Consider the following 12829-nt stretch of genomic DNA (forward strand, 5'->3'; position numbering starts at 1 on the left):
ATAAATCCTTCTGTTTTATTCCTGTCAGCATACATGTGCTGTCTATCACTTTCAGTACTTTGCTTTTCTTTAATATACATTCTCTTTGCTGGGTGAGGCCACTTGTGTGTGTGTGTGTGTTTATTTATGTATATACTTAGTTTAGCCATAAATACTGTTAGAATTAGAACAGTACACAAACCTTTAATTTATCAGTAAATCATTGGCAGCTTTCAGCACACACAAATCACAAGTATAATGTGCATATAGCATGTTTGAAATGTCCCCTTTTGCCACACATTGGAAGTCTGTGAGGCCACATATCGATGGCAGCATTTACAACATTCAATGGAAATGCTGGCACTGCTTGCTGCAAATCTACCATCAGGCTTGTGATGCTAGTTTTGTTTATTTCAGGCTACTCTCAAGCTCTGACCACACTAATCCACCAGATTCGGATCAGGACTTCCAGGTTGTGGCCAATCAGATGCTGATATGTGGTCAGGCACATTCCCCTCCAACCACTGTTGTGGGGCCCTTGCCTTGTTTGCAGGGGCTGAGCCCCATTGAAACGCAACTGCCTACTTCAAAACAAGGTATTGTTCAGCGGCCATACCACAGATACCAGCACAATGTCTTGATACACTATGGCAGAGGTTTTGACTCCTTTCTTTCAGAAATGCAACTTGATATCCTTGATACATCACCTCCACCAAAACATCACTGACACAGGGTGATGACCTCTCTGAATCCTGGGTGCTGTGCAACCATTTGGGGTATATACTTGATCATTTTTGTGGTTAAATTCTTCAGTGGTGAAAATCTTATCTGCGAAGAAGATATTTATTTCTGTATCTGTTGTTTACGTACCCCCAGAGAAGTGCCTTCAATTTTTATTGTCCTCTGCCACATAAATTGTGATGTTAGGAAGCATCCAGTACAATGATGATAGGCTCTCACCCTCAGGTCATCAGTTAGTACATGTGACATTGTTCTCTGTGAAACATTAATCTCGCATAACATCACTTTCTATGTTCTTACAGGATTACAGTGGTGTGCCTTCACAATCCTCACAAGCTGCTGCATCCTAACACACCATGGTTGACCTGTTCTTATGCAATCAGATATGTTATAATGGTTATTAGTCTGATACACAAACATCTTACTGATCCTGAGCATTTTTAGCGATTTGAAAATAGCAGGTGGCTGCATTCCAACCTTGTGCAGTGCTGTTACAGTTAGACTTGTCTCTCTACTGATAAACGTGAATGTTAGCTGTGCACAATGCCACTAACAGAATCAGGCTTGTTCAATTCTGAAGGCAGTGCGATGGTTTGTGGAAGTTGTAGCAGTATTTATGGCAAGACTGTGTAGGTATGTGTGTATGTTTTTTTTTTTAATTTTCCTCTCAATAGTAACCCTACCAGGAGATAATTTATTCTACATGCTTCATTGCATACAATGCATATATTATATGTAGCTTCCAAGTACGGATTAACATTTATATTTATATTTTTGTATAAATATTCATATTTACATTTATATTTTTACATCTGTATATACCTATTCTTCACACAGTATCAGTAATTTATGATGTATTACATGACTGGAAGTTGATCTTTTATTGGCAAATTAAATAATTCCGAGTAACACTTTTTGATAAGTCTCTGTTTTGACACTAGTTGCTCATCTCCAGAAGTGATGGTGTGTTGTACGAGAGGTATCTGAATGGAGTTGAGCAGCTGATAGTCGTAAAGCAAGTGATCGACAGTCTGTTTAAGATGCAAACAACAAATGCATGATGGTGATTCCAGGATAAGGAATCTGTGTAGGGTAGTGTCTTAATTTTCCATTCACTTGGAGAGATGGTGTGTTTTTTCAGCTGGAGTCTGCTTCTGATACTTGGCAAGAATTCTTTTGTTGTTGATCTGTTATTAGATGTTTTCCATTCCTCTTCCCACAAGTTTAGGCTTATTTCTTCTACAAGTGTTTTTATAGCAAATTTAGTACTTTTGGTAACTTGTTTCTAACTGTTTGTTTATAGCCGCTTCTTTAGCCAGATGATCCGCTCACTTGTTTCCTGCTACTCTAATATGCGCCTTCACCAAGCAGAACTTGATTTCCCATCCCTCTCAAGTGAGATTCCAAACCAGATTTCTTGTCTGTTCTGTTAATGCTATTATGGTTCTGATTTTTTTTTTTTTATGCCGTCTATAGTGCTTCTACTGTCACTGTAAATTGTTACTGTCTTTTGATGACAGGTATTGAGTTCTAATTCCCAGAGATATGTAAGTGAATGAACTATAGCAAGTTGTTCTGTTTGGTTATTGGAACAGAGGGGATGCAGTCTAGAGGACTGCATCCCCTCTGTTCTAATGGACTGTCTGTACTATGCAATGAAAGAACAACCAGTGTTTCTTTCAGTTTTGCTTCCATCAATGTATACATGGAAATCATCACTTTCAGAGCTTTTCTTCTCCTTAACATAATTTTCTTTGCTGGGTGAGGCTACCTACTGTAGTGAAGTAGACGTTCGTAGAAATTTTGATCAATGTTGGAATTTCTGTTATATCTTCCAGAAGTGACTTCATATATATAAGAGAGAATTCTTGCATTTTTCAGGCAGATCGGAGTTAGACCAGCAGTAATGCAAGCCACTTCAAATGATATCGTTTTGTATCCTTTAATTATTCGTATGGCTATAAGGCGTTGAACTCTGTTTAACTTCCCCATTTAGGAAGACCGTTACAAGTTGTTTTGATGTTTTTACGTGAGATGTGGAGCACTTTAGACTTGGTACTATTCACGGTAACTTTTTTCTCACGTGCCCACTCTGCAATTTTAAAGAGTTCTTCCTTGGCCATTACTTTGTAAAGAAACTGCTGTTTGCCTTTATTGTAAGCCTGTTTGTTTACTGCGCTATTGTAATATCTTTATTCTAATTAACAGTGCGCCTTTGCTTTCGTAACCTTTCTTGCTTATTCTGTTGTGTACTATGTTTATCCACTTTTCATATTTACTAGTCATATGCCCATGAGCACTGGAAAATTTATTTGTTAAGACTGCACCACCAGTATTTCTATATCGGCATAAGACTCAGTAATACATTCGGTAGATCTCTCTCTCGCTAGCATGAAGTCCTTCAATAAAGTTTACATAAACAGTCATGGTTTTGAAGTACTTAAACTACGCTTTTAATGCCTTAGTTGTTTCCCGCTCACAGATCCGAGTTTATTTAGGAACAGTGCATTGTAAAATAAAATAAAAGATCAGGCGGCACTCTATTGACATATAATAAAAATACATTTATTTACATTAATAACAAAGTACATTAATTAAAAGATAGTGAAGTTACTCTCTCTCTACGTATCCGTTAGATTTTTAGTATAAAGAAACAAACCTTCCCTTTCAATACTAAATAACTATACAATATAATTACTCAATTACTTCTCCACTTATTAAATCAAATTATTGAAACTCTAATTTACTCATGAAGAGGTTAGCTAGCTATGTCAAGTTATCTCACAAATTATATTCCAATTAATAACAAATCAGAGGGCTCTCTTATAGACACTTCTTATTACTATTTCTTATCAGTCCATCTATAACGTATCTCTTAGATTACAAAAGGAATGTACAACGAACGATAGAACAAACTCACAAAGACTATGTCGCACACTCATCCAAAGGTCCTGCACTAAAGTCCCTATGCTTTTCCTTTCATCTTGGGCCTTAGGCTTCTGTCTGGAGAGTCTTGCTTCAAGGGGCATTTTGTCGGGATATTGGCAGGCTTTGGACCTGCAATTTTCCAGTACTCGAAAAGCTCAGGCAAGAGGTTTCAGCATACGGGCTTGAAGATCGTTCTGCAGCTTTAGGCTTCGGTTGACCTCCCATGGCAAAAAGACATCCGACCGAAATTGCCTCGGGTATTTACATTGGCTGTTCTCTCGTCATTCCCATTCTTCTCCTCTGGCATGGATTTGCCATAATGTCCGGTCCTCTGGATCCTACTGCCGACTCTTCTGCCTCTAACTGCCAACTCCCCAGTTCTCTGCCGACCACGATGTTTGGCTCAGTCCTTTTTATTTCACGTTCTCCAGGACCTTGCACAAAGGGTTGTAACCTCTGAAGAATTCGGCACTACTCCTTGATCTTCTGTTAAGACCGATCCGTTCTTTCTTCTCCTCCGTGCACTCCTTTAATCCTATCTTGTCGGGCAGCGGAAACTTGTCTGAACCTTATCGATCTCTTTGACACTAACCTTTGAAGGTGTTTATATGCAGAGCTCGCAAACAACTTCCTTATATACTTAAATCGTGAACAACTTCCTTATCCCCTTATACAGAGCTATTGTACAAAGTTCCGGTGACAAAGCATTGTCTTTGTTTTTGATATTCTAGAAATTTTTGTTAAAGCAGTAAAGTACAGTCAATTCCCATAGACTTATTTACGTTAATATTTAGCATAAAATATATAGAGACATACAAGATTATTTTTGTAACAATCTCATGAGACTTGACCTCTGTAAAAAATCGATGTAAAGCGCTTTGGTATTTCCAAGCTACATAGAGTTTTACAACTTCTAACTGTAAGCCATTGTGTCCCTGAATCATCATTATCATATCATCAGCAAAAGCTACGACTTTTGTTTCAGTAGCGATAGGAAGTCTTGATAATGAGTCGTACTTGGATGTTCAGAAACCTGGTTCACAGCAGGAACTTTGCAGACAGCCTCGTTTGACTTCTTTCATTACAGCTGTGGTTTTCAATGTCATGGTTGCTCTTCTCTCTGTAAAATTATTTTTTGTAAAGTAGAATAAGTTTATTGGACATTTGAAATCTCTTAATTGATTAATTATGTCTGGCCACCACGCATCATCGAAGGCAGGTTCCAAAATGAATGAGATCAGTAGTATATCTTTTTTTCTGTAGACTATTTTCTGTGACCACTTTAACCTCAATAATTGCATCTACTGTGCTTGCATACTTAATAGGTTTCTTAAATAGATAAAATGCATTATTCGGTTTAGCAGAGGTTTTTCTATACCTTACCAGCAATATTTACAAGACTAATTGGCCTGTATTTTCCAATTTCGTTGGATGTTTCATTTCCTGGTTTGATTATGAGTATAATTTTAGAGCGTTCCCATGATAAAAGAAATTGCCCTTTTTTAGGCATTCGTTGTAAACTGTTATGAATTCAGGGAATTCGACAAATGCTCTTAGGAGTATATTGCTGGTTATCCTGTCCTCTCCAGATCTTAATATTGACTCGATTTCATTAGATGTAAATAAATCGTCATTAGGAGCATCTGTCTGTTTTCATTCTTTGTAAGTTTTGTGGATTTTTTAATCTGTTAATTTGTCATCATCAGGAATAAACTTATCACAATAGCTGCTGTTTCTGCTGTATTTTTAGTGTAACAGCTATCTGTTTTGTTAATAGTTGATAATATAGGTGTTGCTTTATTCTTGCTTGCAGCTAATTTATGTATAGTTTCAAGGATTCAATACAGTTGAAACAGTACAGAATTTTTTCTGTATGTGTGTGTGTGTGTGTGTGTGTGTGTGTGGTTTCTTTACAGAAGTGCCATATAGACACTAGTTGTATATTTACCATATGTTCTTTTTGCCATCTAGAGGGAGATGTGCCACCTCGTTTACAATAATACCCTATGAAATTTGATTCTCATCAATGCTGTTATATAATTATGTTGTCTAATATAACTTTTTTTCTTCTCAAACTCTAGAAAGTGATTTTTCCATACTCCGTAATACCAACTTTTCATTCCATGCTATATTTCTAAGAGACGCAGTATGTAGTAATTGTAATAACTTGCAGATGTCTGGTTATGCAATCGTCAAGAATTTACTAAACTGAAGTTTTAATTGTTTCAAAATGTAGATATTATGAATGAACTGTGTAATTGATTTATAATACACAGGATGATTCCATGCTCCTATCATAAATTTTAAAATCATATTCATCTCAAAACTAATAAGAGGTCCCAATAAACACTTATCTGGAATGCTCACATTTCTGAGACTGGTCCTTTGTAGTGGCAGCATTGATGAATTACATATTGTAAACAATCAGAATTAACATGCATGATGTGTCTGGAGTTGCATTCAGTCTAATAGAAGAAAGGTAAGTCAGGTTTACTGAATTAGCTGATATGCAATCTATTATGAATGTGCCAATGAAAGTGCACACAAAGTTCCTTCTGCTTGTCACATTCCATGCTCTCAAATGTTCACTTGTTTTCTCTACTGCCTTTTTGAATATGAGTTTTTGTACTATGAAATTGAGAAAGATGAACTATGAGGGTACTGGAAATTGAGGAAAATATAATGCATCTAATGGTAGGGATCCACATAAGTAGCACATGAAGGAAGAATGGAAGAGGGTGTCTCCCAAACAGTTGTATGAAGTGTACTGCCCGAAATTGGCTTTACATGTACCATTTCCATCAGGTTCAAGCATTTTTGCAAGATGTCATTATTGATTGGTATTTTGTCAGTGGTTTCTGTGACAGTGTACATGGAATCAACTTCTTTTCTCTTCAGTATTTTTCACAGATGAGGTAATGTTTCTTCAAGATGGTATTTTCAGTTTTGACAACAATTACACGTGGGTCAGTCAAAATCCACATGCAGTTATTTAGTCAAGACATCAGCTGCAATTTTCCATCAACATATGAGTAAGTATCTCTGGAGGCAAGATTAATAGGATATGTTTTGCCAGACAGGCTTATAGGGATTTTGTACTGCAACATCTTACAAAACCAGATTAAAAACATCTTCCATGATTAGCTCAACATCCCCTTGCCATATAGGAGTAGTGTTGGTTCATGCATAACAAAACTCAACCACACTTCATTTGTGAGGCCAACGGGGAATCTTTATTCAAATGGTTTTTTGAAAGATGAATTAGTCGAGATGGTCCAATTACATGGCCTATGGCTCTCTCACCTAAATTCTGTGAATTTTTATTTGTGGACCATTTGGATGTGCTCATTAGTGCGCTCTGTCCCACTGGGTAATGCACTTCCATCAGACACCACCCAGGAAGTTTGAGTGTGTGAGGATGTCATTGGTGAGACATCTTAGTGGCCATGTGGCTGAATTATCAGCCTCCATTAGAAGGTAATTTCAAAGGCCTGCTTTGTGATATATTCATCTTATAGTGTTTCTTTTGTCATTAACTAAGAGATTTATGTTTATTTCTTGACAATTTATTTTTTATCTCCATTGCAAGCTATGGCACTTGTGATGACACTACCTATGACTCTGTCTTTGAAGTGCAAGGTTTCAAGATTCATGTATATTATGTATGATGTATTATGTACAACTTATGTGAGTCAACATGATCTTATTTTAAATAATGAGGAAATTCAATAATTTCCTGATTATTTATTATGAGGAGTTAAATGTTTAAACTTATGATTTCATGCATTGAAATATGTTTCACAAAGCTATTAAATTGAATTGGATGAAAGCTATTAAATTGAATTGGATGAAAGCTATATAACTACAAAAATAATAGAATTTTTGTAGTTATATAATTAATTTGGTATGCAATTATTAATTTTTTTTGAAAACCCATTTTTTAAAAACATCAATTTCATGCTATGCAATCAGTTCCACTGTATCTATAATTTTGAATTTTAACTTTTAATGGAAACTTTAATTTAAGAAAAATCATTGCTAACATTTCTCATTTCTTTTCAAGGACTAGATTTCCTTAAGTCATATGGTTGGTTTGTACTCTTTGCAATAGTAGCATTCACATTAATTTTGGCACAGTTAGACCCTCTATGGAGGAAATGGAGAGAAAAGAAACGCCGTCAAGAAGAAGATGCAAAATATTATAAAAGTATGTGTTTTATTTTGATTATATCTTCACTTTTAAAACTTTATTTAAAGGTTATATTTACTATTTTCCTATGTAATTCATTTCTTGTAATTCACTTATTCCAACTATTTTTGGACAAATAAACTCAATCAGTGCAACAATTTCATCTCCTTATTTCTGATACTTTTGGTATTTATAAATTTGCATAACAATTCATTTTCTGGTTTATACCTGATCTTACCCATGCTGCTCCTCTTCTGTGACTTCTTTACACTCACTGCTATCTGCTTACCCTTTGTCCCATATACCCTACTCTAGATTTATCTACCCTCCTCCCATGTATTTCAAGCCAGTCCACTCTCCTTACACTGCATCTCCCAGATCTCCCTAGCCCATTCTGTTTCCCTGTTCAATGTGAATGGAGATGAGAATGTGAGAATAGGAATGCAACATATTCTCATCTCCATTCACATTGGTTTTACCTAGTCCACTCTTTTGCTCATTTACATTATCTCTGACTTCCACTAATACCTTGTTTGCATCACTGATTACACTTCCTTTCAGTGGCAGCTTTTCCAGAGGGAGAAGACAGGCTCCAAAACCATTCAAATGCAGTCCATTCAAACTCATTCCACACATTTACAAACTGCACTCCTTTCTCTTCATGCATTTCTGCTAATATTCCATTCCAGACTTTTTTCATATGTAAAAAAAATTGAGCCAAGTACTGAGAAAGCAGGACCTTAACTGCAGTTTAGAAGTGGCTACTTGGCTGACATTATTTTAATTGTTTAAGGATGTAAATTTTCCTCTGAAATTTTAACAATACTGGTTCTATAACAGCAACAGTGATATTGATAGTTATTATAAATCATTATAATAAATTATTACATCAGTTGCAATTTAATCATACTTGGCAAACAATTATATTCTTGTTTAATCCTTTATCCAAGTGTAAGCAGTTTGTGCATGAACCATCTTTTCGACAGTTACTTATATATAGATTTTTCGACTAGGTTACTTATATATAGACACTGTGGGATACTAAAATAATTGATGTGAAGGTAACTTCACATCAATTATTTTAGTATCCCACAGTGTCAAGCACACTTTCTTTTGGATTCATATATTAAGATGCATTATGTGAAGATCACTACTCAGACTGGTTTTGACCTCTATTGAGGTCTCATCAGTGGGAGCCAGGCTCAGGAAGATACTAGGGTTGAATTAATGCAAAGACAAAATAATTTCCTTTTGATTAATACAACCTTGATATCTACTTGAGTCTGGCTTCTACCTGTGAGACCTCAATAAATGTCAAAACTAGTTTAGGTAGCAACCTTCCCATAATGTATAGCTATACACACACACACACACACATCCCGAAGGAGGCGTGTTTGGCATCATGGGATACTAGGAAATTATATTCTTGTTGATTATATTGATGTAACATCTACAGACTTTATCAGGAGCCTAGTCATGAAGATATTTCACATGCAAACTTTGTTTACTTCCACTTAGATGAATTAAACAAGAATATATTTCTTGCAATTAAAATAATTAAAAAAAAAAAAAACTGGAAAAAACTTTCTACAGCTGTAATTTAGATGCATCTACTTTACTCCCGTCTCAGAACTTGACTCACTTTTTTTTGTACAATTACAGATATTTTTATGCACTTTGAAAATATTATTAGTATTATCAATATATCACACAATATTTATGCGATATATTGATAATATATCACAATATTGAGAATTAGCATTTGTATAGATATGTTTACTTTAATATCCCATTTCTGAGTGTGTCCAATTTCGAAGGTCAAAGCTGTATAACTGAGAGGAGACCTCCACGTAGCCTTTAAAGGAATGCTGAGAACCGACCAGGGTTTCTGACCTAATGTCCACTCCTCACCTTCTCGTGGTGCACCCTCTTAGATGTGAACAAACGAAGATGGGCTGGCAATTTGGGATTTAGCTGATCAAATTGTATTCTTATTGGCTTAAACCAAAATATAAAATGATGGTATACAACATGACAGAATTTCATGCTGGCTGGGTTAAAACCTGGTTAAACATTGTTTTCTCCAGGGAACCAGGGCAAACAGCAAAAAGTCGGCTACTGGAACAAATCCTAAAACATACTCCCAACTCAACATCACCAGAGTTCAAGATCAGTACTATCAACATAAGAAGCCTGAATGGCAAAGAAACAGAGCTAGCTGAAGAATTGGATAAGTACCAGATAGACATAATAGAAGTGACTGAAACAAAAAAGACAAAAACTGGTGTGATATTTCTGAGCAATAAATACAAAATGTTATATGCAGGCAATGATAATCAAGGAAAAGGAGTAGCAATAGTATTCAACACTAAATACGAGGCTAATCTTCTTGAATGGCAGGCAGTCTCAAGTAGAGGGTTGTGGGCAAATATCAGAATGGGGAACTGGACAATGAGACTAATTTGTGCCTATGGTCCCACAGAAGATTCCACTGAGGTAGAAGTGGAGGAATTTTTTGAGGCTTAGAGAAAGCAACTGACACAATGAAAAAGGAAAAGTTGGTCCTTATAGGGGATCTAAATAGCAGAGTAGGAAATGATTGTCAGACATACAAAAATATTTTGGGAAAATTTGGAGAAAAGAGCAAAGCTAATAATAATGGCAAATACCTGTTGGATTTTTGCTCAGGACATGGACTGGTTATTACTAACACAATGTTCCAACATAAAAAATGTGCTGCTCAAATTCACATGGAGAGAAGAGGCAAGGAATAAGAAAAGTTTCATTGAATATGTTATTGTTGATAGTGATGTTTTCTCCCTGATGCAGGACACCCGAGTGTACAGAGGATTTGAAATTGGAAGTGATCAGCATTTAGTCTTGAGCAGGATAAAATTGAATTTCATATTGAAAAGAATAACATGTAAGAAAGTTTAAAAGCGAATTTAAGTTGAGCAGCTCTCGGATGTGAACTGTAGACTAAAATACACAAATATTATTCAAGAAAAAATGAAAGAGTTTGAGAACAGGAACCAGACCTTGGAGATTCAGTGGCAAGGCACTGAGGAAAACACTGATTCAGCCAGAGAGGCATGTGGTGAGGTTGTCTGCAAGGATAGAAAAATCAGAACTCAATGGTGGACACAGGAAGTTAGAGGCAGTGAAGGAAAAGAAGAAAGCATATCAAAAGTTCCTGGCAAGTAAGTCAGCTTGTGCTCTTAGAGAATATAGAGACAAATGTAAGAAAGCTAAACACTGTGTAAAACTAGCTAAACAAAAGTCATGGGAAGACTTTGGTAAGAATATAGAAAATAAATATCAAGAAGGTGGCAAGATATTCTAGAGATTGCTGAAGAAACTCAAACATGGAGGAAAGAGTTCTGTAAAAGGAATTAAGGATGATAAAGGTGAAATGAAAACTAGAGAAAAAGATATCCTTGAAGTATGGAATAATTACTTCAAAAAATTGCACAGTGGTAAAAAAAAAACACCCAACAGGCATGCAGTCAGGAATACATATCAATACTTGAAGTAGAAAAAGGCATCAAAGGCCTGAAATGTAGAAAGGCAGTGGGAGCAGATGATATTTGTGCAGAAATGCTCAAGTATGAAGGTATAAATGTCTTACAGTAGCTGTACTGCATAGTTCAGAAGGCCTGGTCAGAGGGACAAATTCCAGATGATTTGGAGTAGAGCTTTCATAGTACCCATACATAAAAAGGGAAATAACACTGAATGTGAGAATTACAGAGATATTTCTCTACTGAGTGTTCCTGGTAAGATTTATGCAGGTATACTCAAGAAACGATTGAGAAAGATTGTGAAAGAGAAACTGGGTGAAGAAAAAGCTGGATTCAGGCCAAATAGAGGATGTCCAGATCAGATTTTCACTTTATGACAAATATTTGAGAAATCATGAGAATATAACAAATATCTGTACTTAAGTTTTGTAGATCTGGAAAAGGCATATGACAAGGTGCCAAGAGAGAAAAGCTACTCAAAACACTACTGTTGTATGGTGTCAATGAGCCATTATATCAAGCAATACTTGTCTTTATTTGAGGTGTAAGTCAGCAGTTAGAATTGATGGAAGTACAGGAAGTTGGTTTAATGTTAAATCTGGTGTCAGACAAGGATGTACATTATCCCCCTCTGTTATTCATTATCTATATGGATCACATTATGAAGGACAGTGGTATTAAACCTGATATCAAAAACCTGATATTGGAGATGTTAATGGCAGCTCTTTGCTTTATGTGGATGATGTTATACTTCTAAATAAATCCGCTACAAGTCTGCAAGATTCCCTGACTAAATTGAATAACTGCTGTAATAGATATGGTATGAAGGTGTCAGCAATAACAAGACAAAGACAATGAAAATAGGCAGAAGCATTGAAAATATCAACTGCATTGTGAATGGAGAACCTATAGAACAAGTAAACCATTTCAGCTTCTTAGGCACCATTTTTAGTGAAGATGGTAAATTAAATATGGAAATAGACAACAGAATCAACAAAGCTGGTATGGTAGAAAGTCAACTGAATAAATTTATATGGAATAAGAGAGAAATTAGTCGAACACTAAATTAGCTGTATACAAGACAGTGTTCAAACCAATTTTAGCTTATGGATCTCAGAGCTGAATCAGAAGTAAAACACTTGACCAAAGACTAGACTGCAGATTTGAGAGTCCTGAGAAAGATTAGTCATGAACAGATGGTATCATTGGCAATATCATATTAAAAACGAGGATATTAGGGAAAAAACTTGACATTGTCAGCATCCAGGAATGTGTTAACAAGCTAATCTCAGGTGGTATGGTCACTTAAACAGAATGGAAGAGGAAAGATTAGCAAAACAAGTGTTCTCTTCCAGATTGGTAGGAAAAATACCCAGAGGAAGACCAAGATATAGGTAGATTGATATGGTAAAAAGTGCCTTAGAAGATAGAAATACAAGATCTGATAATGTTGAGTCCTGACAGGTAACAG

General features: G+C 35.8%; 1 protein-coding gene across 1 annotated transcript in view; it reads left to right on the forward strand.

The window, feature by feature from the left end:
- LOC150109306 (selenoprotein S-like) overlaps positions 1-12829 on the forward strand; it is a 56463-nt gene that overhangs the window by 16549 nt on the left and 27085 nt on the right. The window contains exon 2 of the mRNA XM_090407274.1: positions 7712-7855. Within this exon, the coding sequence (XP_090263400.1) occupies positions 7712-7855 (144 nt within the window). The remainder of the gene's footprint in view (positions 1-7711; positions 7856-12829) is intronic.

Source organism: Typopeltis vanoorti, chromosome 2, assembly GCF_054136105.1.
Source record: "Typopeltis vanoorti isolate ZY-2024b chromosome 2, IOZ_Tvanoo_1.0, whole genome shotgun sequence".
In the NCBI taxonomy this organism is placed as follows: Eukaryota; Metazoa; Arthropoda; class Arachnida; order Uropygi; family Thelyphonidae; genus Typopeltis; species Typopeltis vanoorti.